Here is a 26,876-nt window from a genome sequence, read left to right as displayed (position 1 = left end):
CTCCGCGCATCTGATGCAAACAGAATATTGTCTGCTGCTTCTGCGGCTAAGTTGCTTCAGTCGTGTCCGACTCTCTGCGACCCCATAGACGGCAGCCCACCAGGCTCCCCAGTCCCTGGGATTCTCCAGGCAAGAACACTGGAGTGGGTTGCCATTTCCTTCTCCAATGCATGAAAGTGAAAAGTGAAAGTGAAGTCGCTCAGTCGTGTGCGACCCCATGGACTGCAGCCCACCAGGCTCCTCCATCCATGGGATTTTCCAGGCAAGAGTGCTGGAGTGGGCTGCCATTGCCTTCTCCAAGGAACCAATTCCGTCGTTTTTAGAAGCAGTGTAGAGCGCATCAGTCTTTCGAAGTAGAAAATGGGTGAGGTTATTCCAAGTTGTGGCCTGCAAGCCCCGCCCCATATACCTGAGTGGCTCCGGTTACTGCCCGGCTTAGGTGAGGGGCGGTGAACCACATTTCCCAGCGGGCCCTGCAGGCCTCTAGCGCCTGCGCGTTGGCAGCTCAGGCTGGCGGACGGAACTCCCGCGCTATCCAGCCACTTGGTCTCGCCTTATCTGTTCTCTACCTACGGCATGGAGGGGGTCCCGGCGGTAACCGCAGGCAACGCGGGTGCTGCCAGTGCCGAGGGAGAAGCAAACATGCCGCCGCCGCCGCCTCCCGTCTCCCCGCCTGCCCTCACTCCGGCGCCCGCAGCGGGTGAGGAGGGCCCGCCGCCCCTACCCGAGGCGGGGGATCCTGGCTGCTCCGGCTCCCGGCCCCCTGAGCTGGAGCCTGAGCGAAGCCTGGGCCGCTTGAGGGGCCTCTTCGAGGACGAGGACGAGGAGTTGGAAGAAGATGAGGACCTGGAGGAAGAAGAAGAGGAGGAAGAGGAGGAAGAGATGAGCCACTTTTCGCTGAGGCTGGAGGGGGGCCGGCCGGACTCCGAAGACGAGGAGGAGGTATTGATAGCCCCTGTTTGACCACGTCGGCCCTCCTCCGTTAGGGCCGGGCCGGATGTCCCCGCTCGCCGCTGGATCCTTTGGCATTGGAGTCCACCCTCACCTCTGCTTGCGCTGCCTGCTTGTGGCACGGACTGGCCTTCTGTCCCTGCCAACTCATTTTGTAAGATTCCGGCAGTCACTTAAGCTCGCTGGGTCCGACTCACTCATTATTGAAGCTACTGCGTGCCAGGATGTAGGCGCCCAGGGTACGGTTCTCCTGCCTCCTAGAAGCTTACAGTGGCTGGGAGTGCAGTCCAGTTCTACAGGATGTTGAGAATGTGGGGAAACCCATCCCCACCTAGTTAATCTCTAATTGGGAAGGGTTTTTTGTTTTTTTTTTTTTTAATTGGGGCAGCGCGTACTTCATTAATTCAGACAGTATACCCAGCCAGTCAGAATTTGTGCATTAAACACCAGTATCTGGAAAGTTTGTCCATTTTGTGATAATTCATAAAGTAAGATGCCCTTCATCTGGCAATATACAGTAGCTCCAAAAAGAATGAGATCTTTTTGAAACATTGGTTCATATTATTGTAACTCTGAGAGTATTTGAAGGGTCTGAGGTATTAGAACATGTTTCTATGTTGCAAAGTAAACTACACATTGTTGATAAAAAAAAATTTAGGAAGTATGACTTGGCAAGGATTTGTAACCTATTTCCATTGCGTTTGCAGCGCCTGATCAATCTCTCTGAGCTGACTCCGTACATCTTGTGTTCCATTTGCAAAGGTTATTTAATAGATGCAACTACCATTACAGAATGTCTTCATACATGTAAGCGTATAGTTCATTACATTTCCAAATAATATATTAAGTTTTTGAAATGTCTTGAAAACATTATAATTCCAATATTTTTTTCCCAACAGTTTGTAAAAGCTGCATTGTCAGACACTTTTACTATAGCAACAGATGTCCAAAATGCAACATAGTAGTACATCAGACACAACCTCTTTACAACATAAGGTAAGAAAAATAAGTAACATTTATATTTTAGATATACTTTTTCTGAAAGATTGAAATTGTGTAGTTTGTAGTAAATTCTTGACCTATCTCAAAATGACGAGAAAGGGAAATGCATATTCTTTAAAGAAATACATATAGAGCACTTACTGTATACCAGGCACTGTGACATCTGCTGTAAACCTTAAAAGAAAAAAAAAGGTACAGACTTCTTTTCTTGAGGATTTAAATTCCGTCACTGAAGTTGATGACGTTAGTTTAGACTTGTCATTTTCTGTGTATCTAGAATTCTATTTTTAAAAGTAATAACTGAAATAACTGGCCTCTTTAGAAAAACCTATCTGTCATAGGTCATTGTGGCTTATTAATCAAATTTTCAGTTCATGCTCAGTTTGCTAAGGGAAGAAAAATACTAAAAGTGGACTGCTTTCATTTGTTCAGCAAATACTATTATGTTTTTATTACTTCATAGAAGAGTATTTTGCAGATGATACACAGAATTTTTAAGTACTGTCTCTGCCCTCAAACTCACATTCTTATTTAGGAAATAAGACCAGTTCACATTGAACAATTTAGCAAACTGTTCAAGAGTCTATAATTACTTGTAATTATGACTATGTATAATTACTTGAGGTTCTCTTAGAAGAGAACCATTAGTGCTACCTAAAAGTAACTCATCTCTGAGAAAGGAGATATTCACTCCTAAGAGAAAACAGTTACTTACAAAGAGCATCATTCACTTTACCAAATGCATTGTTCTGAATTCTGAGGTATTCTCCATCCTTTCCTTTTATTAGGTTGGACCGACAGTTACAAGACATAGTGTACAAATTAGTGATCAATCTAGAGGAAAGTAAGTTTATTTTATTACCTAGTTATAAATCCCCGAATCTCTTCTGACTCTACTAGTTATATTTTAAGTGTAATTTAGTCTGTGTTTTATCATTTTTTAGGAGAAAAAAAGCAAATGCATGATTTCTATAAAGAAAGAGGTCTAGAAGTACCTAAACCTGGTAAGTTTGGATGTATATCATAATGTATTTATAGATTAAAGAATACTAACTTAATAAAATTCACTCCCTTTGAGGCTCTTTTTTGGTGATAGCTGGTTATTTTTTGATCAAAGAGATAAAGATTTTGAAGGCAATGACTTACTGTAACCCAGTTTGTAAGGCTTAACGAGTAGAGGCTCTGGAGCTGGGTTGTGATCCTGGCTCTGCCACCTTATTAGGTGTATAACTTGGGCAGATGACTTCAGTGTTTCAGTTTCTTCTTCTATAAAGCAGGGATAATTGTAGCACTTTATAAAGTTGTTGTAAGGACTCACTGAGTAATGCAAAGCACTTAAAACAGTGCCTGGAACATAGTAACTGCTCACATACTAGTTTTTATGGTAATGGTAATGTCAGAGTATAGAAGTTAGATCTGAGTTTAAATCCTCATTCTTCCACTTACTATGTGGGTGACTTTAGGCAAATTGCCTAATCTCATTAAGTTGAATCTCATTTTCTTTACAGTTAAACTACATAAAGTACTTCAATTTTTTAAAAAAAGCAGTAGTACCTATGCCATGGAATTATAATCAGGGTTAAATACGATAGTGCATATAAAAAGTGCTGAGCAGGAGCCCTGGCACATAGTAGTGCTTATTAAGGATTACCCACAGCTATTGTTGCTTTTATGCTGAGCTTTCTTTGTGACCCTGATAAACCAGCCACATGTGTCTGCCTTCCACCGTGGAGCACTCCCCAGGCTTGTCACTAATTTCACTGGCTTTGACAGATTAGCTAATGTTATTTTAAAAAGGGAGAGTGAGTGCTTTATGATCTTTTAAATAGTCAACATAGTTAAATCTGTGTAATTATTTTTCAGAAATCTCAATTTATGAAGTTTTTATTCTAACTCAACTTTTTTGTTTGGCTATCATATAGCTGTTCCACAGCCAGTCCCTTCAAGCAAAGGAAGAACTAAGAAAGTCTTAGAATCAGTGTTTCGTATTCCACCTGAACTTGACATGTCTTTATTACTAGAGTTTATTGGGTGAGTACCCTAAACCTCTACCTCTAAACTTTAAAATAAAGAAATTTTAAAGTCCCAACAGTTACAAAATCATCCTGAGCTAAGGTACTAGAGAGTAGCACAATAACTACTTATATCTCTATCATCTGGCTTTCCAAATCAACCTTGCTATTATGGTAGAAGGCACTTGGGTACCTCTCCCTATTAATTCCCTGCTTCCCTTAGAGGTTAATAACTACTCTCCTAAAAGTAATGATTGTCATTCCCATGCATTTTTTTATGTGTTTACCACATGTGTATGTATTCCTAAACAATATGTAGAATTGTTTTTGTCCATTTAAAAACCTTAAATGGTATCATACTATGTTTTCCAACTTTTTTCACTTAGCACTGTATGATTCATCCTTGTTAAAATGTGTAACTAGTTCACTCATTTTCACTGGGTGTTCCCTTAAAAAAACATACCATAATTTATCTTTGCTTGCTTTGGCGCACTTAGGTTGATTCTAATTTTCTTTTTTTTTTTTGCTATTGTACACAATGTTGCTTTAAACATTTTTTACAGATCTCCTTGTGTCTTTGTGAGATAGTTCTCTAAGAGTGTAGATTTGTTGAGTCTTAGGATATGTTCAGCTTCAACTTTACTTGGTTTTGCCAAATTATTTTCCAAAAATTGAATATCTCCCTAATTCATATAAATTGCTTCTTTCCAACACTGTAACATATAGCGTACTCCATTATATTGCAGCATTGTTAGACCAACTGTCATCATAGAGTTGGCCTGTATCAGACTGTAGTTTTTGAAATAATTACATGGCTTGCAGGATAAACTAAAATGCCTTTCTTGGAAAATCTAGATCTTCCATTTTATGTCCCTAGTGACTATTTGACCTCTCAGTCACTTCCTCCTTATAACTCTTAAGTTGCCTGTATTATTTATTTAGTATCTAGCTTGTACTGTGTTGTATTTATCTCTTTATGTATTCATCCTGTGTTCTCAAATATTATGGATCCCTGAGAGGTGAGAAACCTTTCTTATGCCTTCACTGAGCCCACATAGTAGTGTTTTATGATAAATAAAGATCTCTTTAGAAGAATAAGAAATCGTATCATACCAAACTTTAAAACAGCACTTTCTGTAAAGCATGTGTTCCAGCCTAAATGTCCAAAAAGGCACTAGTAAATTAATGGTATATGGAACATGAGCATGTGCTAGTAACATATGTGCTAGTATGGAACAATTGCCAAAATTCACTTTCTTAAGTGAAAAAAATAAGATGTAGAAGAGAATAGATAGCATGTGCTCATTTACGTTTTTTAAAAAAGGGGGTGGTGGACATATGTGTGTGTGTATGTATATATTCCCCCCCACGACAGGGATAGACCATTTCTGAAAGGACATTTAAGAAAATGTTGATAGCAGTTACTTCTATAAAAGGGCACTGGAGTTTATGAATCTAGGATCAGAAAAAGTCTTACTTTTCATTGTATTTGACTTTTTACCATGTAACTTGATTTTTAATAAGTCTAGTTAATTAAAATTGAAAATTGAAAGGAATTTGTATTTCTGAAACATTATTTTGGGGAAATGTAACCTTTTCCACTAACGCACAATAGAACTTTTTTTAAACCTTTTTTGAAAAGTGGCAGTAATGTAAAGATAGCAAATATGTGCCAAGTGTGCTACAGCATCTCTGCCTCTGCCAGCAGCACAAATCAGTACTCAATCATGCCATGCTTGACCACAGTACTCAAAGTGGTCATTACCATTCACCAGGGCTGTTCCATTTTTAACACATTCCCTGCTGTAGAAAAAAAGAAGTCCTCACTTGGGATAAGAAGATCTCTATTTAAGTCCTAACTCCTTTGTTATATAGCTTTGTAAAATTGAACTAACCACTTTCTGTTAATGCATCAGATGCTTATTAAGGTGCTGCTGTGTACCAGCACAGCAGTCTGCTAACTGTTGGGAATGTAATTTGAATAAGTCAACCATGGCCCTGGCCCTCATGTAACTTGTAGTTTTTAGCTTCTTCAGCTTCCCTGTCTGTAAAATGAGAGAACTAACCCTTGTATGTTGTTGATTATGATGGACAATTATAATCTGACTACATCAGACAATTATAATGTCTACATCAGAAAATAGTCTTTTATCTGTTTTCAAATGTTTATGGGGAAGAAAGCTTCCGATATGGCAAGAAGTCCTTTTGAAGTCACCAATCCTCAGAGTTAAATCTCCACATGTTTATTACATTGGAAAGCTTGGTGTTACCCCTGAAGTCAGGCTACTGAGGGTAACCTATAGGAAGCTCTTTCATGGTAAGACAAATTGCAGGTGAGATTTTTAACCTGATGCAAGTATAAGGGTAAATTTGATCCAGCTAATGACCCTTCTTGAATTGGAGGAGCAAAAATACTGAGCTGGGTTCAGCCTGTGGACAGTGGTTTTTCAACCGCTGGAATGAGCATTAAGCGAGATTCCCGAATCCACCTCCAAATTTGGTATGCATCTTTTGTGATCTTAAGATAGTCTTGTACAGTACTTCTTCTTGTTTTTCAGTTTCCATGTGTAAGGTAGAAAATTCTAAAAAGAAATAATCTTAGGCCGTATAGTGTATACAGAAAAAGCATAACTCCAGGTATGTAACCCTTAGGATGTAGCTTAACTCCTTTGGTCATCGGTTTCCATATTTCTAAATTGGAGATTATAATACCAACTCACAGGATTGTCATAAGAATCTACATGCAGTATTCCTCACATGTCTAAACTACTATAATATATGCATACTGAAATAATGCAGGCTCATTCAGAAATAAAGGTTAGTCTGGTGCTATAATATGTACAGCATCTGCCTGGTAAAGAAAATGGACTCACATGAGAGTGTATGAGAGAAGATATGGCAAAAATTTGATGTAATCTTAAGCTCAGCGATGTTTAGTAAACCAGAGAGTTGCTATTCCACTGTATGCTATGTTAGCCAACTAGGGTCTTGTTCAGCTCTGGGCATTACATTTTAAGAGAGCTGTTGGTAAATGGAGGTGTAATCAGAATAGTAAAAGGTGTGAAAACCATATCATGTGTGGTGGCAGAAAAACTGAATCTAATTCACAAGAGCACCAAAAGGCGAAACAAGGGCCAATAGGTATGTTACAGGGAGAAACATTTGATTCAGTGCAAGCAGGTGGTTTCTGAAGTTGCCCACAAATGGAATGAACGGACTTGTCAATAAAAAACTATCTCTTGAGACATTTAAGCAGAAGCCAGATGCCCATGCATCATGGATTCTATAGCGATAATTCTTATGATGAAGAAGAGGGTGTTTTACTTTATTTGATGTTATTTATTTTTTGGCTGCACAGTTTGCTGGATCTTAGTTCTTTGACCAGGGATTGAACCCACACCCTTGGCAGTGAAAGCACAGAGTCCTAACCACTGGACCACCAGGGAATTCCTGAGAATATTTTATAACTCTTAAGATTATGTTATAATCTTAGGTTTAAGTCTATATCTAATATGTATACATAAATTATGTTTTATATTTATGTCAATATAACATACTTTATAAATAGTTAAAACTTGTATATTTTAATGTCTTTATATTTGTATTGTAGGAATACTCTAGATGATGCTATTGTGACCGTGCCTATTCTTCACATGATAGGAAAGAAAGAATGTGGGCTTTAAGAATTCCCTGGTGGTCCAGTGGTTAGGACTTTGCAGCTCTCACTGCCATGGGTCATGGCGCAGGTTTAATCTCTGTTCAGGGAGCTATGATCCTGGGCAGCATGGAAAAAAAAACAAAAGGAATGTGGGCCTTGATATGTACACCTGTGTTTGAAACCCAGCTTTATTACTTTCTGGCTCTGTAACTCTAAGTAAGTTATTCATCATCTCTGAGCTTAATTTTCCTTATCTATATACTAGAGATTCTAGTGCCTGATTTACAGGGCTACTGTGAGGACTGGATGAAAAACATTCATAATATATGAAGACAATATAACTCCTGGTGCATAGTATATGCTCAAAAAAGTTTGTTCCTTGTGTCTTCATGATATTTAATCAAAAGTCTTTGTCCTTGTAGGGGAAAGACAAATTGAGTAAATCATGCCCAGGTAATTATGCTACAAGTAACACAAGAGGAAAAGTAGCAGCTTTCTTGTAAGGACTCTATCTTGTAAATGTTACTGTCGAGAAAAAAGCACATTAATTATGATGAAGAAAAAGATGTTTTACTTAAAACTGGAAAATGTTAGAATGCTATGTGTGGGGGAAGTCTAAATATTAAGACTATGCTTTTGATTCCTGGAAGAAAATATACAAAGCAAAATAAACTACGGTATAAAACTGCCTTTACCTTACCACTAGGTGGCAGATATGACAATTAACTATATCTGTTCATTTCATAAAGGGTTAGGTGACTGTGTTTTAAGATTAAATTGATGTTATATTATTTTTCTGTGTTATATGATTAAATATGTAGTTTAAAATTGATTAATTTTGCTTTCATTTTTCAGTGCTAATGAAGGCACAGGACATTTTAAGGTATTTTACTTTTATTTTTCATTTGCTTTACAAGAGGGCCTTATAAGACACAAATTTAAGATTGACAATCATGTGGAGACTGTCTTTGATAACAATAAAAGCTGTTTTAGAAATAAAACTTTTTGAAATTTGGAGTATATTCAATAATGCTCTCATAATAGATTTTTGAGAAAAGAGTTATTAAGTAGGGATTTATTATTATTTCACAGCAATGGTCTAAGGAAAAATAAGTGAGTAATTTTTAAAAGTGAAGCCAAATGCCGTGCTGATTTGATGATTAAAAAATATTTCAAAGTGTTTTTTGCATAGTTGGCATTTAGAGTTAAATATGAACTTATAATTTCATTTTTATGTAACATCTTTGGTTCAAATTAACTTGCCTCAACTTTTCACTTCAATCATTCAGTGAAACTTTAGCAGTAAGAATGAATTCTTTTTTTTTTAGAATGAGTTCTTAAGTTCAGAGTTGTCTTAAAGGCTTCGGTGCCGCAGGTGCCATTGCACACTGTGCAGCTCCTGTAGTATGAGTCCCTCAGGAAAAGGAGACTTTTTTAAAGGGGGTAAATCAGGCCTTATAGTTACTTGGGATTATAAAAATATAAAGAAATAACTGACTTTGATCTGCTTAGATTTTCAGTCACTTTGTCAAAGTCTACACGAAAATATGGGTGAATTATACCTGGTTGGGCATAGTGTTTTGTTTTGTGACTGTAGTGGCTTAAGGGACATGAGTTGACACATAGGAACAGATGAGTACTTTTTTGGACGAAGTATATTATAGGTTTTTCCCAGAAATCATTGTGATGGAGGGGATGCAGTGTTAGGTTTGGTAACTTTTAACCTCTTCTAAGTTGTAAAATACCAAACTTATGGTGGTAAACTTTAGGAAGTCCTTTCATAGTGTGGTGGATGGGAAAGTATCATAGAAGTTTCTATATGGGACAAGTACAGTCATAGGCTCCTAGAGTTCACTGAAGACATCTGTGTAGTGACCTGTAATAGCCAGGTGAGCCAACAGAATATAAAAATCTCATGAAGAAAGAACTAAAAATTAACTTGGAATATTAGCCTATTACTTCCACAAAAGCACATGTGCACGTAGAATATGTATGTAATTCAGAGCCTCGCACAGCAAAGAAATATGACATTGCCTGACACCTATGAAGTGTTCATGCCAAAACAAATGTGAAGCTGATCATACCCCTGGATTACTAATTTACAGGAAATCCAGGGGACACAGGAACTTAATTACTCTGTAGGAATTTAATAGGCCAAATCTAGATACAGGAAAACTGCAGGACAAGGACAAACAGTTCTGTTTCTTCAACAAATAAAAGGGAAAGACATAAAGAGGGAACATGTAGATAGAATATACTGATTAGAAGAGACTCAGAGGACATCAGCGTATGATATTTATTTGGATAGGATGTGAAAACTAAAAAAAATTATGAGACTCTAGCCCCCAGTTGTAAGTAATATAAATATCCATCAACTGATGAATGGATAAACCAAGTATGATATATTCATGTAATGGAACAGTATTTGGTCATACAAAGGAATGAAGTATGGATACGTGCTACGACATGGATGAACCTTGAAGGCATTTAAGTGAAAGAAGCCAGGCACAAAAGACCACGTGTTATTTGATTCCACTTAGATGAAATGTCCAGTATAGGCAATGGCACAGAGATACGGAGTAGATTAGTGGTTGCCAGACGCTTGGGGGTGAGAGGAAGTTGGGAGTGACTGCTAATTGGCATGCATTTCTTTTTGGGTGAGGAAAATATTCTAAAATTAGGTAATGGTGATAGATGCGCAGCTATATAAATACACTAAAAACCATTGAATTATATACTTTAAAATGTGGTGAATTTAATAAGTGAATTATATCTCAGTAAAGCTGTTAAAAAACAAGCCAATGCCAAGAAAACTTCAAATAGAAGCATTGTTTGTAATAAATTTAGTGCATGCATTTTGAGAAAACAAAAATATATCTGATAAAAATAATATATACATAAATTAAAATTTTTATTCTCTTTGTAATGACAACCCTAAAAACAAAATCATTTTCTACTAGGTAAAAAAAATTGAGACAGTTGGTGAAATTTGTACACTTACTGTCTATTTCTTGATATTAAGGAATTTTAAAGTATGGTGGTAGTATTATGTTTTTTAAGAGTTCTTATTTTTTAGAGATGCATGCTGAAGTATTTACAAAGGAAATGATGTGTAAGGGGTTTGTTTCAAAACAAGCCTGGGGAATGGGGGCCAGGAAGCAGTTGAGATAGGAAAAGGGTAGGATTTATTTAAAACAAGATTGACTTTGAGTTGATAAAGCTAAGTTTATAGGAGTTTATTTATACTATTGTTAAAGTTTTGAAGCATTACGTTTTCAGTATTAACTAAACATTCCCGTGTTAATTTGAAGGCTTATGTCTGTATGAGGTAATCAATGTATTGTTTTAGAAACATGATCCTATTTTTGACTATTTTTACTTTGCGAAAACAGTCTTTTTAAAAAATACTTTCTTAGCTAACACTTTGACAATCTTATCATTTTTCTTTTAATTCTACATTTATAGGGGAGTTCTAGTTACAGTTTTTTATATTACCAGTTCAGTTCAGTTACTCAGTCGTGTCCGACTCTGCAACCCCATGAATCGCAGCACGCCAGGCCTCCCAGTCCATCACCAACTCCCGGAGTTTACTCAGACTCACGTCCATCGACTCAGTGATGCCATCCAGCCATCTCATCCTCTGTCGTCCCCTTCTCCTCCTGCCCCCAATCCCTCCCAGCATCAGAGTCTTTTCCAATGAGCCAACTCTTCGCATGAGGTGGCCAAAGTACTGGAGTTTCAGCTTCAGCATCATTCCTTCCAAAGAAATCCCAGGGCTGATCTCCTTCAGAATGGACTGGTTGGATCTCCTTGCAGTCCAAGGGACTCTCAAGAGTCTTCTCCAACACCACAGTTCAAAAGCATCAATTCTTCGGCGCTTAGCCTTCTTCACAGTCCAACTCTCACATCCGTACATAATCTACTGTTTAAAAAGCTGCTTTTATTTCTTATCTTGGAGTTCAAATAAATATGTCTGGCTAGGATAATGCCTAATTAAACTTTTCACCACATACACTTATGGCATGACAATCATAAAGTCTGTTTGCTGCATTCAATTTAAAAATATTTCACCAAGCAGTAATACATGTCAGAAAATTTTTCCTAGGAATCTTTTTTTCTTTAACTTTCAACTATGAAAATGTTTGAACATACTGAAAGGTAGACAGAATAGAACCTCCGTGCATCCATCACACAGGTTTACCAGTTAACTGATGACCAATTGAATTTCTTTTATAATTCCATCCACTTCCCTTCTTTTTTGGGGGACTTTGCCATGGGGCTTGTGTGATCTCAGTTTCCCAAGCAGAGGTTGAACCTGTGCCATGGCAACGAAAGCTCTGAATCCTAACCACTAGGCCACCAGGGACTCCCACACTTCCCTTCTTTCTAATGTTTTTCTGAAACAAATCCCTGGCATTTTGCCACTTCCTCTGTAAAGTATTTCAGTAATCTTAAAAGATGACTCCCTTTTTTTAGTGAACATGTATCATACCAAAAAAAAACTTAAAAAATGTCAGTGTAGTGAAAGATAAAAATAAAGTGACACCTATTTTAGATTAAAAAGAAATTATAGAAGCATGACAACAAAATGCAGTGTGCATTCTTTCATTAGATTCTGGGTTGAAATAAGAACGACATCAGTTCAGTTCAGTCGCTCAGTTGTGTCTGACTCTTTGCGACCCCAGCACGCCAGGCCTCTCTGTCCATCACCAACTCCCGAAGTTCACTCAGACTCATGTCCATCGAGTCAGTGAACAACATACAAAGGACATTATTAGGACATTGGAAAAATTTGAATTTGGACCCATTTAGATAATTGCATTGTATTGTTATAAATTTCCTGAATGTGTCTATAAATTTCCTCATGATTATATTGTAGTTATGAGGGAGAGTCCCTTTATTCTGAGAAGATAACTGCAGGTATATTTAAGGGTAAAATATCTCAATGTCTGCAAGTAACTTAAGAAATGGGCTTCCCTAGTGGCTCAGACAGGAAAAGAATCCACCTGCGATGCCAGAGGCCTGGGTTCAATCTCTGGGTTGGGAAGATCCCCTCGAGGAGGGCATGGCAATCCACTCCAGTATTCTTACCTGGAGAATCCCCATGGACAGAGGAGCCTGGCGGGCTTTAGTCCATGTGGTTGCAAAGAGTCAGACACACTGAATGACTAAGCAGCAGCAACTTAAGAAATAATGTGTCCATGTATGTATATACACATACATGTACGTTGGAAGAGATAAAGCAAATATAGCAATATGTTAATATTCTAGCTCATAAAGTAGGTGAAGTCTATCTGGATCTTCATTTTACTAGTCTTATAACCTCTTTGTAAGTTTGTGATTTTTCAAAAGATTGGAAGTGGGGAACAATAAAAGATGCTTCTTACCAGGTATCTAGTCAGTGTACAGATTTTTATCTTAGTCACAATGAGTGTTTTATTTTAAATCAAGGTTGAAATAATGTTCATACATTGTGGTGCGTTGATAGATCTTTAAATCTGTAAGTTTTCTGTTTCTTTTTTCTCACAGTTCATTGTTGACAAAACTGAGTCACTTGTGCTATATGGTTTCCTGCAGATTGGGTTTTGATGTTGCATCTCTGTAATTTATCAAGTTCTTCTGTCTTGCTCATAAACTGGTAGTTAAGTCTGAGTATTGATCATACAGGTTTGACTTGAGGGAACTAAGAATACTTTATAGGTGGTGGTGTTTTTGTCCATCTGGAGGCACATAACGTCTGGGTGTTTGTGTCTCTTTGTGTGTGTGTGTGTGTATGTGTTTGTCTCTATTTTTGTGTGTGTCTTTGTAATGCTAACAAGTATTGGTACTCAATGTCAAGTCCATTAACTTAATAGGGTTTGGAAAATGATGTTGTTATTCCTCCTCCATTTATTGAAATGCTTCTATGAGAGAAACTTCTGTTTGGTTAGCCAGGAATACCATTCATATAGGAAAGAAAGGATAAATGCTGATTCTTTCTCTTTACTTACCAGGTTCAAAACAATGAGTTGATTCTTTAGCATGCTCCAGTCATAATCAGTGTTTTTGTTTTACTTTGCATTTAAATATATTTGTGGTTTAAATCCACTTTAATGATCTATTTTGACGTTCAGATTGTCATATCTGAAGATAATCATGGCTGTAATAACAAGATATTTCACACTCAACTCGTACATCTCTTTCCCCAGACACAGAATTGGTCATTTCTCCAAGGTATCCTTGGGTGGTATTTCAGAATTACAATCTGTTTGCTAGGGATTTACCTTGCTACTGGGTTGGTAACTATTTTTAGTTGACAGAGGCAGGAATTTTTTCAAGGTAAAATGAGTTGATCTTTTTTAAAAGATGTTTTTAGTAGTATGCATTTTCTGTAGCCAGAAAATAACTGAATGTCTCTTAAATCTCCCTATAGATTCTATCTTATTATTCCAGCTTTCTTATCAAATTGACCTTCTGTGTTAACAGGTGATAGGGAAGATTTTTGTGCTTAATTTCAAGGAAATGTAATTCTTCTGTGAAATTTTACTTTTCTGTTTATGTGCAGATGGTAGGAGGCTATTAGATGTGGCAGGAAAAAACTAAGTTGACCATTTAGTTGAGAACTGGGTCTTAAGGAAAAAAAAAAAGCAAATATCAGAAGATACACTTTCTTCTAAAAAAGCTGAATCTGAAAATTATAGCAGAAAAAAGTGTTACCTTGTGAGCCTGGAGTATGAAGACTGAAGGTAATCATGTGGTAACCCAACTTTGAAAGCTAAGGCCAATGTTTTCTTTCAGATCTTGGCAGATTTCATAATTCTGTTCTGGATAATCTAAAAAGTACAGTATCGATAACCAACTAAGTTGGATTAATCTTAATAAACACATGGGGTGAAGTGCTCATCAAGAACTAGAAATGAGGAATATTGAACTATCCTCTGTTGGTTTACCAGAAGCCTACTATTAAGATGGTAATGAGAAATTGACCTTCAGAAATGCACTTGTTGCCAGGCAGGCATCTAGCTAGATGACCCAGAATTGCAACTTCTCAAGGCACTTGATAGGATTCAGGCTATTCAGGCAATGGTACTACAGTGCAGTACCTTCATCAAGACTGCACTTGGAGCGCTGCCGTTTTGCTCCTTAGTGAGAAAGACTGCCATAGATTTTCGAGATGATTTTTATACCTGTGTTAAAAAAACACGAACCTTTGCCATTTTTGTCTGCATTATATCAATATCCATGATGACGACTAGGTCCTCTAATTAAATTCCTTCACATAAAGGAGCACAATAAATCAATGCACTAGTAATAGCTAAGTACGTACTGTGTGCCAGGAATTATTTATAGCAATGCAGGAGACCTAGGTTCAATCCGTGGGTCAGGAAGATCCTCTGGAGGAGGAATTGGCAGCGCACTTCAGTTTTCTTGCCTGGGGAATTCCATGGACTGGGGAGCCTGGCGTGCTACAGTCCATGGGCTCACAAAGAGTCGGACACAACTGAACAATTAACACACACACACACATACACACATACTTTTTTAACACCCTTTCCTTGTGATAATTCTGTGAGGTAGGTGCTGCTAATATCTCTGCTTTACAAATGGGGAAATGGAAACACAGAAAGCTTTAGCAAGTTGTCCAAAGACTTGCAGCTAGAAAATTAGAACACCAGGGTTTAAAACCAGGCAGTCTGTCTCTGAAATATTTGCACTTAATATGCTATCTGTTGCACTATGGTATTTGGGGATAAGGCTATCGTTAGGAAACTTCTTAAGAAACCAAATTACAGAGAAGAGAGCTGAGTGCTGTTACATGGGACAAATATGTGCTTAACCTGCCTGCGTCCTTTTGGTAACAATTCTAGGATTCTTTTCTGCTAGTTCTAGAAAAATACTTTATGTTTTCCTAGAAGGTAACTTTTACTTCTTATTACCCCAGCTTTAGATGTTTATTAATAGTAGTATCCTTTTAATTGCCTCAGAGACAGAATAGCAGGGAAAGCATTTAGTTTGTTTCTACTTTAAAACCTTACAGTCACTCTACCCATCACCTTATACCATTGGATCAGATTCCAGGCATTTATGTTTATATGTTAATCTTTTTATTTACCACTATTGCAAGAAATTTCAAACTCATATGAAAGTAGACAATAGTAAAATGAATGCCTATGTACATGTATTACTTAATGTCAATAATTATAAAATCAGGGCCAATCTCAGTTTATCTTTACCTTCATCACTTCTTCTATATAATCTTCAAGCAAATCCAAGACTATAGTTTTATCAGTAAATAATTCAGTTTGCTTCTGAAAGATGAGGACTTTTTATAAAAATATAATAATGATGCTATAGTTTTAAAAATTAACAGTAATTCCTTAAATATCCACATGCTATTTCAGTTTCCTATGAAAGTTGTTTTATAGATTTTTAAAAATCAAGATCCAAATAAGATCCATATATTGTAATTGGTTGATATCTCTTATTTATAGGCCTTACATCTTTTTTAGTGTATGGATTCCTCCTACTCTGATTGGTTGTGTGTTTTTATTTTTTTCCTTGCAGTTTTTTTGTTGAGGAAGCTAGATTCTTTTAGACATTGAATCTTGGGTATTCACTGTCAATAAATTTTGCTCTAAGTTTTAAAGCCTTTCTATTAAAAAAAATTGTTGACATTTTTTTAGAGAGGAGAAGCTAAACAAAAATTCTTTTTTTGTATGGGATAGATAACTCAAATTTCAAGATATTTTTTCTTTTGTAAATTCTTTAAAATGTATTTTAAGGTTTACGCATTTTATGTATTTTTCACCTGAAATTGGTTTGTTTGTTTACTCTTGTAGCCATTGGAAAAGAAGTTTGTCCGAGTTTCAGGAGAAGCAACTATCGGACATGTAGAAAAATTCCTCAGAAGAAAAATGGGTCTTGATCCAGCTTGTCAGGTAGAGTATATGTATGTAAAAAGTCAGGGGAAGGGACTGACTTCCCTGGTGGTCGAGTGGCTGGGACTTCACACTCCCAGTGCAGAAGGCTTGGGTTCAGTCCTTGGTCTGGGAACTAGATTCCACATGCTGCAACTAAGACCTGACACAGCCAAATAAAAATAAATATTAAAAAAGGGAAGTTGTGAGATTACCTTTAGCATATTGAAGAAAGAACAGTCTCTAGGATTTCATGCAGTGGCTTTTGTTTTATGACATTGTAGATATTATAAATAGTTATTGAATATTGGTACGCAGTGATCCCTACCCCCAAATTTTAATCATATTTGGCTTACTGGCTATTTCTTACTGCCGTTGATTACCATCTCTGGGTGTCAGAGAAAAGCTGAGGATATGAGAATGATTAAAGAGCTTCTACAGCCTCAGCTCCAGCTCTTTTCTTTTTGATAGTAGAGCAAAAGTATACTTTTCTATCCATTCAGTCTCTTCAGAGGCCATCCTTGTATCAGTATCTAGCTCAGGACATCTAGAAAAGTGAAATATCTATCTAGTATAGACTCTGTTATTTTTCTAAGGATTGAAAAAGATCTTCCATTCTAGTTGTATAATACTTTCTTTTGTAAGATGAAAATCTCAAATGCCATGTATTATTGAATATAAAGTGTAAATATAGTATATTTATAGTAATGTGGGCCAGTGAAAATGCACATTTATATAGTTTTGCTGTTTGATTAATCAAATTTAAAAGGGATTTTTTGTTATTCTTCATCATGTGTAAAATTTCACAGAAGAATTTTTTTCTAAAATATCTATTTACTATAGGTTAAGTTAGTAAATATTTTAAAACTGGATGAAATTTTGCTATGCTTTTGGTATCAATATCTGTTGGTACTAAATATATATTGTTCAGTCGTGTCCAACTCTTTGCAATCCCATGGACTGTAGCCCTCCAGGCTCCTCAGTCCATAGGGATTCTCCAGGCAAAAATACTGGAGTGGGTTGCCATGCCCTCCTCCAAATATATATTAAATACAGTTAGATGTGACTTCCCTTACTGACTTTGACATCATGCTAGCTATATCTCATGGCAACTGAAAACTGGAAATGACTTATTTATTACCTTTATTCTGTCTTTTGGTGAGAAATAGATAGCTGTTTACAGACTCCTGAACAAAAAATTGTGAGTGATCCCATAATAGTCTATTATTTCTAAGAGCAGAAATCAGAAGAGTTGCACCTGATTATATAGAATAAGAAGTGGCACCCAGGAGGCTTTCTTTAGGGTATAGATTATTTCCTCTGTGGCTAGATATTGATCAGAGCCATTGATAAATTTCACATTTGGTGTTTTAAGAAATTTGGTTGCCAAAACTCTAAATTGACTCTATTGTATAAAAATGTGGGTTTATTTTTTTCCTCATTTCATAGAATTCAAGGCTTTTAACATTTTGAAATTTGTTTCAGTCTTCAATTTTCTCTCTCAGCTCTTGGTTCTCTAGGTAAATATTTTTTTCTAATTCAGATACTTTATAGCTGGTAACATTCATAAATTACTATTTCACCAGAATGTTAAAATAATAGAACAGATAATCACTTATGCAGACCCATTTGTGACTAAAATTGTTGAAGCTTTCTAAATCCAAGAGAAAATAAGCAAGAGTTACTTCTAATATGAATGAAACATTGAGCTAGTTAACCATTCAGTTCAGTTCAGTCATGTCCGATTCTTTGCAACCCCATGGACTGAGCACACCAATGGTTAATAGTTAACCATTAAACAATTCTTGATCAACCCAGTCACTTGAGTCTTCTGTGCTGACCTTCTTTAAAACCATTTAGTTCCAAATAGAAAATGTATGCTTTGTTTACAGATATGTGACCTTCATGAATGGTTATTTACTAGCAGGAATGCATGATTAACTAAGGGATTGTTAAATGATAAAATACGTTTAAAGATATTATTTATTTGTGGCAGATAAAAATAATAAAAGAAGATAGTTCTGAAAGATAAAAAATATATAGATCACGTGTTCTTAAGAGATTTAAGTCAATTCAAGTCAGAAATCAATAATTATCTCAATGGATTTTTTTCATATAGAGATCCCAGTGTCTTTGAATTATCATGGTTGATTTAGTGGTGTTTTGAATTTATTGATGTCTTACTGTATCTTCTTGTTTTTCTTTTTTTTTTTAAACCAACTCTTGTAGTATATTCCTTTGTATATCACTTAATCTTATTTTTGGTTTTATAAAATGCTTATCACATTTATCACTAAATGTCTTCTGTATAAAAGATGTAGTAGTAAATCTTGAATTCTATCTTATAAGGTAGGGTTTTTTTCCTTACGATTTATTTATTTATTTTCCTTTTTGTCTGTGCTGGGTCTTTGTTGCTATGCGCAAACTTTCTCTAGCTGTCCTGAGCAAGGGCTACTCTTCCTTACAGTGCTTGGGCTTCTCATTGTGGTGGCTTCTTTTGTTACAGAGCATGGGCTCTAGGCACATGGACTCAGTAATTGTGACAGACAGGCTCAGTAATTGAGGCTGAACACAGGCTTAGTTGCCTCAGGTATGTGGGATCTTCCTGGACCAGGGATAGAACCTGTGTCCCCTGCATTGGCAGGAGGATTCTTAGTCACTGAACCAGCAGGGAAGTCCCAATAAGTTCCCATTTTATTATTATTTATTTAATATATTACCTTAACCCTTAACCATACCACTGAATTATTTCCAAATCATTTACGGAGATTCTAATGTGTCATATGGTATATCCCTACCATTCATTTACTATTTATTAATATTAAATTGAGCAATCTGTGTGCTTAGCATCCACTACAAACATGAGACAGAAAATTCATGCTGTCCGGCAACTCAGAACTGTGTGGGAAAGATATAAAATGACAGTAAGCTATGATAAGTGCAACTATCTTCACATTCTGATTTCTGCTCTGAGATTCAGAAATATTGTAGTTACCCTTCCTGTCTAAGACATAATACTCCAGAGGTTAGAAAGATTATGCAGAAAAGAGTTAACAAAGCAGACCCGAGGCTGCTGTCTTGAGAAGGACTGGCTTACAAGGTGGCCCTTGCCTAGCATCTAGGGAGCTGGCTTGTAAAAAGTTCCCTGCACTAATATGAAAGCTTACCTAACTGTTGTATGTATGTTTCCCTGTGTGTGGACTGAACAAACAGTGAATACCTGCTTTACTTCTGGGAGTCTGGAATTTGGTAGTTGCTAGGCAGAGAATGCCAACATGACCAGGCTTAGTACAAACCCTAAACTCTGAGCCTCAAGTGGGCTTCCCTGGCAGAGACACTGCACAAACTGGCTGCATTTCTACTGCTAGAGAAAAGAGTATTGTGGGAGTATTGTTTCCTGGACTGGGAGGGAAGAGCAAAGGAAGCCTGTGAATGGATTTCTCCAGACTGTACCTACATCTTTTTACCTTACTGATGATCTGACTCTATCCTCGCTGTGTTGCTGTAGTAAATCACAGCTGTGAATATGCTGAGTCCTTCTAGCTAATTATCAAATATGAGGGTCATATTTGTGACATCCTCCAAGATGTGACTCTGTTTGAATGAACTAAGTTAATCAACAGGTAAAGTGAGAAGCAGTTAAATGCTTCTGAGGAGAATGGATATATAATTTATGATATATTTCATAAAATGGAACACTATGCAGCTATTAAAGACAGTTAACCATGCATTCCAAAAGATGTCCGTGTGAATTAAGGTTTTGGTGTTTGTTTGTGTGTGTGTGTATGTTTTAAGAATATGTAGAACAAGATATGTTGCACGATCCCATTTCTATAAAAATAAAATCCCTATGTGCACACGTAGCGTCTAGGACTATATTCATCAAACTGTTGATAACTGGCTAACCTCTTGGGATTAAGTTCAAAATTTGTAGTAACCAAGTCATAAATGTGTCCCACATGGTGAAGCCCACTAGCAGTGGTGGTCTCTGGCTTGCTGGATACTTTATAAAAACATAATGTTAGTTTCCAAGGTCTATAATTTTTCTTGGATCTAAGTCTGTGTGCAAGATCGGCTGTTACTGCCTTCAAGTCCTTTTGCAAACAGATATTGCTCTGCCACTTTAAAACTGGTAAGCATTAAGCAAGAGTTGTTACTAATTGGAGGTTATTCATTGTGAGATAGCACAGGGCTTGACCAACTGACCCACAGGCCAAATCTAGCCTGCCATCTTTTTATAAACGGTGTTTTATTTTAACAGCCATCCTGTGGCTGTTTTTATACTACAGTGACAGAATTGAGCACATGTAACAGTGTTCTTGCCTGGAGAATCCCAGGAATGGGGAAGCCTGGTGGGCTGCTGTCTATGGGGTCGCACAGAGTCAAACACGACTGAAGTGACTTAGCAGCAGCAACAGTGATCTTGTGGCCTACAAGCCTAAAATATTTATTATCTAGCCCTTTATAGAAAGTTTGCCAATCCCTGACATGCACTGATTTTTGGAGAAAGCTAGACCTGGAAATAGACCTGGGTTCAGATCTGAACTTTGCTGCTTACCGGCTTTGTGATTTTAGGAAAATTTAATGTCTTTACTTCTTAGCATCCCTATCTGCAAAGTGGGAATTATAATACCTAACTCACAGGAATGTGAAAATGATATGAGAGAACATATGTAAAACATATAAATGTAATGTATGCTGTGCATAGTGGCTGCTCAGTTAAATGCAGGTACTTTTTATTCTTACCCAAGCATGCTAAAGGTTTTAGGGGGATTAACATGTTGGCATTGCATAGAATTTTTAGAGTAAACAAAATCAGAAGTTAGGAATCTGGTTAGGAGATGATTCCAGTGGTTTAAACCTGAAGGCGGCACTTGAAAGAATGATATGAACTTAAAAGGTATTATGAAGAAAGAAGCAACGGGTGTAGCTGACTGCATGTGAGAAGAAACGAAAAGGAGAAATAGGAGTCTTAGGAGACGAAGTCTATTAAGTGCTATGTGTTAATAAGATGTTGAGGACCTGTTCCCATTTTAAAGCAGTGGAAAAGGAGTACTCAGTGAAAGAGCATGTAAGGACTTCATTTCTGTTTCTAGCAAGTGAGTATACTGAAATCATATACAATATAGTATATAACTATACCACCATATTGTTCTGTCTAGTGCATTCAGTATAAAAGTAGATTTATCTTAGAGCTTTGACATTACTAAAAGGGCTGAAAAGACCTTGTTAAGATTGTTCTACCAGTAAAACACAATGCCTTATTGTGTACTTTATATCAGTGTTAGACTTTTCATTGTTGGAAAATGAGATATTCCTTAATAAGAAAATCAAACAACCAAAGATTGCCTTTTGAAGCATTATAAGCCCTTAATCATTGTGTCATGGAGCTGTTTAAAAATATAATTTTCTGTGCCATCTTATGCTGAAGATATCAAGTATGGTTGAACTTGTTCTGAGAGATTCAAGGAAACCATGTGGAGTATCTGCTGTAGTGTTCTGTGTTGTGCCGTGTCCTCTAGTGCTCATTCCATTTTATTTGTAAATAGTTTCTAAACTCTTTCATAAGACTGTTTAATCAGTCTAAAATAGTTAAGTCAGAACCTCCCTGGCCATCCAGTGGTTAAGACTCTGCACGTCCAATGCAGGGGACATGAGTTCAGTCCCTGGTTGGTGACCTAAGATCCCACATGCCATGGCCAAAATAAATAAATAAAAAACAAAATAGCGAAGTCTAGTCTGAAAATAATTATGTTGATCTTCCTCTTTTTTAATGTGGTTTTTTGAAGCAGGACAGCAAACTTATACTCTTATTTGCCTGTAGGTAGACATCATCTGTGGTGATCACTTGTTAGAACGATATCAAACTCTAAGGGAAATTCGACGTGCAATAGGCGAGGCAGCAATGCAGGTAGGTCTACCATATTTATGTCTAACGGGTAAGTTAATTAATGAAAGAAGATTGTTCCGTGTTATCAGGGTTTTAATAAACATTCTATAATTAAAATTATCTGGACTATAAATAATAAAGCTAATGTTTACTGGATGCTTACTGTGTGTCAGGTACTTTTCTAAATGATTTGTAATGATGAGCTCTCTTACTCATCATAGTTTTATGAGGTAGGTATTCTTTTATCCCCAGTTTTAAAGATAAGAAAAGGTATGGGTAAGGTGGATTTCCTTGGAGCTCAGATGGTGAAGAATCTGCCTGCAGTTCAGAAGACCTGGGTTTGATCCCTGGGTTGGGAAGAACCCTTGGAGGAGGGCATGGCAACCCACTCCAGTATTCTTGCCTGGAGAATCCCGTGGACAGAGGAGCCTGGTGGGCTGCCGTCCATAGGGTAGCACAGAGTCAGACATGACTAAAGTGATTGAGCATGCACGTACAGGTAAGGTACAGAAAGGACATGTAACTTAACCACAGTTAGTAAGTGTGTGAGCCAGGGCTCAAACTCCAGGCAGTTTGATTCTAGAGGCCTTTTTTCTTCTCTGTCTTGTACTGCAGTAGAGCTTTGAAGACTGCTGGGCAAGTGTATCTGCAAGGACATATCTTTAAGAAAAATTTGCTGATACTCATTAGTCTGTAGAGATTTCACATACCACTCCTAGCTCAGTTGGTAAGAAGCCATGGTAACTGTTACGATATTTTAAGTAGCCTATAATGTGAGTGGGAAGTATAATGTGAAATCTAATAAGGATAAATGAAAGCAAGATAAGACCTACAATTTTAATGAAAAGAAAAATCCAGTTTCTTTTGGAATTTTGCCCTCTTAATTCTGAAATCCATTGGGGAATCTGATAGATGACAAAAACTGGCGTATGAAAATTAAGTACCTTGCCCAAGATCACTTGGTTAGTTAGCGGTAGAATCAAGGTTCAACTGTTGAAAAAGTTGAACTTAAAGCTTAGGATCTTAACGAAGGGGTAGCTGAATACATTTTTGGGTAATTATTTGATTATTCTTACATGTTTTTAGAAATATACTGTACTAATTGTTTATATTTTAGAAACAGATAATTCAAAAGATCTTCATAAAATACAAAAGTAAAATTGTTTCTTAGTTAGCTAAGCATACTTAGTTAGCTAAAGCATACTTAGAGGTATAAACAAGATATTTCCTAAGATTTTTATAAAATCAGACTTCAGGAATCTTAGAAAATTTTGTCTTTTTTAAAGTTAAGCTTGATTAGAAATGTAAAAAGCTAGGCGTAAAATCCCAAAGTCAATGGAGTAGGTAGAAAGTATGACTTCAATTTAAAGAATATTTATAATTAAAGTCCTCATTGATAACTATGTAAGTGTCATGTAATCTCAGGACCTCTTAGCTAAATGAATAATACATCTCTGCTGTGGGAAAGCTAGGATGTAGCAGGTGAGGGAGAGTGTGGGAGGAGCTCAGATCTGACAGAATAAAACCATGCAGGACTTTATAGGCTGTAGTATGAACTTTGGATTTTAATTGAGTGAGGTGGGAAACTGTTGATTGGAGAGATTTGAGCCAAGGACAGAAGAGACATAATCTGACTTGTCTTTTAGAGGATTTACTCTGGTTAGATTGTTTAAGAAGACCATGAATGGAAACATCTAAATATAAAATATAAATAATATTTATATATTCCTATATATTTATCAGAATATAAACATAATAAACATAGATATAAATTTGAATTATAAAGATTATCTCACTTCATAAAGTGTAATTTTATACATGTATTAAAGTTGTTTTGAGATTTTAAACAGCTTGTAATTCTGAAACATAACTATATGCAAAAACTTGACATTCTGTAAAATGTAATTTGTATTCATGTAAATATGTTAATAAGATCCTTCTGTGTGTGTTAGAATACAAATTCATTTACTTTGATTAGACTAATTAGTCTAGAAGAGATCTGATGATCTGTAGGCCAAACATGGTGTGGGATTGATTGTACTTTATTTGGCTTATTCTGTGTTTTAAATATTTTTTGAGTTTAAATTCCTTTAGCTGAGCATCTGCTATATGGTTTATCACTGGTCTCAACATACCCTATTTGACTACTTAACTGACTCACATATTCATTTATGGTACTTCTCTGCTTTTGTGGGTATTTGAATTTGTGAACCCCTTTCTAGAATTCTGATGAGTTTTCACTGGAGTTGCCCGTAACAGAAGCCAGATTGTAGTGAGTTGAACAGTGAATGAGAAATGAGGAAGTGGAGCCATGAAAAAGCTTAATAAAGAAGAAAGAAAGGGTGATAGCTAGACCAGGGTTGGAAACGCAAGGCGTGTATGCCACTACTCCCTCTAAATGTTGCTCAAAGTAGGCCCATTGCCCATGGCATACTTTCTCAATGAGTCTTCTTTTTAAGCTAGTTTTTCAGTTCATAGCAAATTACAAATAGCACCTTAAAAAGGTAGGTTGCTTGCTGGGTACAGCCTTGGTGAGAGCACAAAGAATTAAGACCTGATATCCAGAAAGGAGACATAAAGAGATTCATAAACATGATATCTGGAGTCCTTTAGTGTTAAGTTTCCTGACGACCCAGAGGACATCACTGTCTTATATAGCGCAGCACAGTTACAGTTCGTAATGATGACTCTGGGTAGCAAAGAAAGGGCGAATTGTGCTGAACAGTCTTCAAGGAGGAAATAAAATGTATCATGTATCAAATGGGTAAGAGTTCTGAAGTTTTCTCACTTATTTTAGTTGTGAGCTACATTTGTATGGGAAATAAATGTTTTATTTCCTAGCAGATCCATGATACTCTATGATAATTGAGTCTTTCTTAGAGAAGCCCAGAGTTGGGTGATATATTAAGTAATCTGCAAAATGAGAAGTCTGAGTTCTTTTTGGAGACCTGTTTAGACATAAACAACCTTGACAAACTGTGGATACTGGTAGTTTCAGGATTTTCTTGTAAGAGTCATTGAAAAGGCACACTAACAGGGAGTGTTTGGTTATTAGGTGAGTAGATAAACAAGTTTCTTTATCTTGGGTCTTTATTCTCTTTAAATCCAAGAATTTCACATTAGTGTTGGGTTATGAAAAATAAACTATCTTTGACTTGATCATATATTTAAGTGGTTTTCAAGTAACTGCAGACACTTTTATTTTTTTCAGGATGGTCTGCTGGTCCTTCATTATGGACTTGTGGTTTCTCCTTTGAAAATTACTTGAAGATTGTAAGACTATTATGAGTGAGTGAACAAAATAAGGCGGCTTCTGCAGGATTGCATTCTCACCAAAGATTTCCATGAAACATGTAATTGCTATCATTTTGTGCTGTTTGAGATGTAACTTAATCTATTTTCAGCACCAAGAATCATAAGAGTCTTATAAATCATAGGATTTTTAAGTATAACTTGGAATGATAGAATGCATCTGTTTAGTGAAAGATCTGTTTAGCAAAAAGTCTCTCTAGTAAGTGACTATATTCATAGCTCAGGGGGAAATTTTTTACAAGCATTTACTTTTTATGATTTCGGATACTTTGATATAGATTTTGTTTCCTAATCTTTGAGGTAAATCAGTCACTGTTTTTGTCTTCATTGAGCCATACCCCTTTCAAGTTGGTGATTGAGATTCTGCTCTTTGGAATGGCATCAGTTGGGCAGTCATCCAGTTGGAAAAGAAGTGTGCCTTTGAACTGAAAGTTTAAAACCAGACTTTGTTAAATTATAGAATGTGCTTCTCAGACAAAGACCAAAACTATGGGCCACTTTTGTATGTTGCCGTCATATTTTGAACTTAATGTCTTTTTTTTTTTAAACCAGCAACACTACTAAAGAGATATTATCCACTTCTAAAAGGGATGAATTATATTTTTGTGTGTGTGAGGATACTCTCCCCTGTAGGGTTTAGGTCTTCAGTGTAATGAAGGCACCTTTAACATATCTTAACAACAAGGGGTGCCTCTTTGCAACATTTTTTTGAATGTTAGTTTGATTAACATTAATTTTGAGTACACAGTGTGATTGTCAGTACCTTGTAATGGTACTACTTTTGAAAGTAATTTAAAAATTTGAATGAATTTAAGGTTTACAGAATACTTGTTCATTGTTTCCTCAGCAAGTCAGTTTAATGTTCATTTTCCCGTTTGTCGTTGGGATAAAGAATACGGGTGTTTGAGGGCTCACTCACTTGCATGCAAAAATTTCCATTTTAAAGATTATTTTGCCTAAAATTAGCATTGTAATACTTTAAAAGAAATATTTTGTAAACCTTATTTCACTGCAAATTTCCAAATCTGCATAAAACAATTATAATTGGAGAAAGATTGGTAATTGTTTTATAAAGAATTTATGAATTCTGTATAAATTTCTTCTAACATTTAATACAATTTTTTAATAAAAATTTATTTTAACCTATTTTGAAA

General features: G+C 36.4%; 1 protein-coding gene across 1 annotated transcript; it reads left to right on the top strand.

The window, feature by feature from the left end:
- Positions 1 to 494: 494 nt before the first annotated feature.
- PCGF6 (polycomb group ring finger 6) lies at positions 495 to 26,876 on the top strand. The gene is made up of 10 exons (XM_069566997.1): positions 495 to 942; positions 1,659 to 1,758; positions 1,851 to 1,947; positions 2,742 to 2,797; positions 2,898 to 2,957; positions 3,876 to 3,984; positions 8,479 to 8,506; positions 16,443 to 16,541; positions 22,345 to 22,431; positions 25,622 to 26,876. Exons 1-10 carry the CDS (start codon positions 577 to 579, stop codon positions 25,676 to 25,678), a joined length of 1,059 nt encoding a protein of 352 aa, XP_069423098.1. The 5' UTR covers positions 495 to 576; the 3' UTR covers positions 25,679 to 26,876.

Source organism: Ovis canadensis, chromosome 22 (assembly GCF_042477335.2).
Source record: "Ovis canadensis isolate MfBH-ARS-UI-01 breed Bighorn chromosome 22, ARS-UI_OviCan_v2, whole genome shotgun sequence".
NCBI classification, from domain to species: Eukaryota; Metazoa; Chordata; class Mammalia; order Artiodactyla; family Bovidae; genus Ovis; species Ovis canadensis.
Note: the sequence above shows the minus strand (reverse complement) of the source record. Positions and strands in the feature narration are given on the sequence as shown.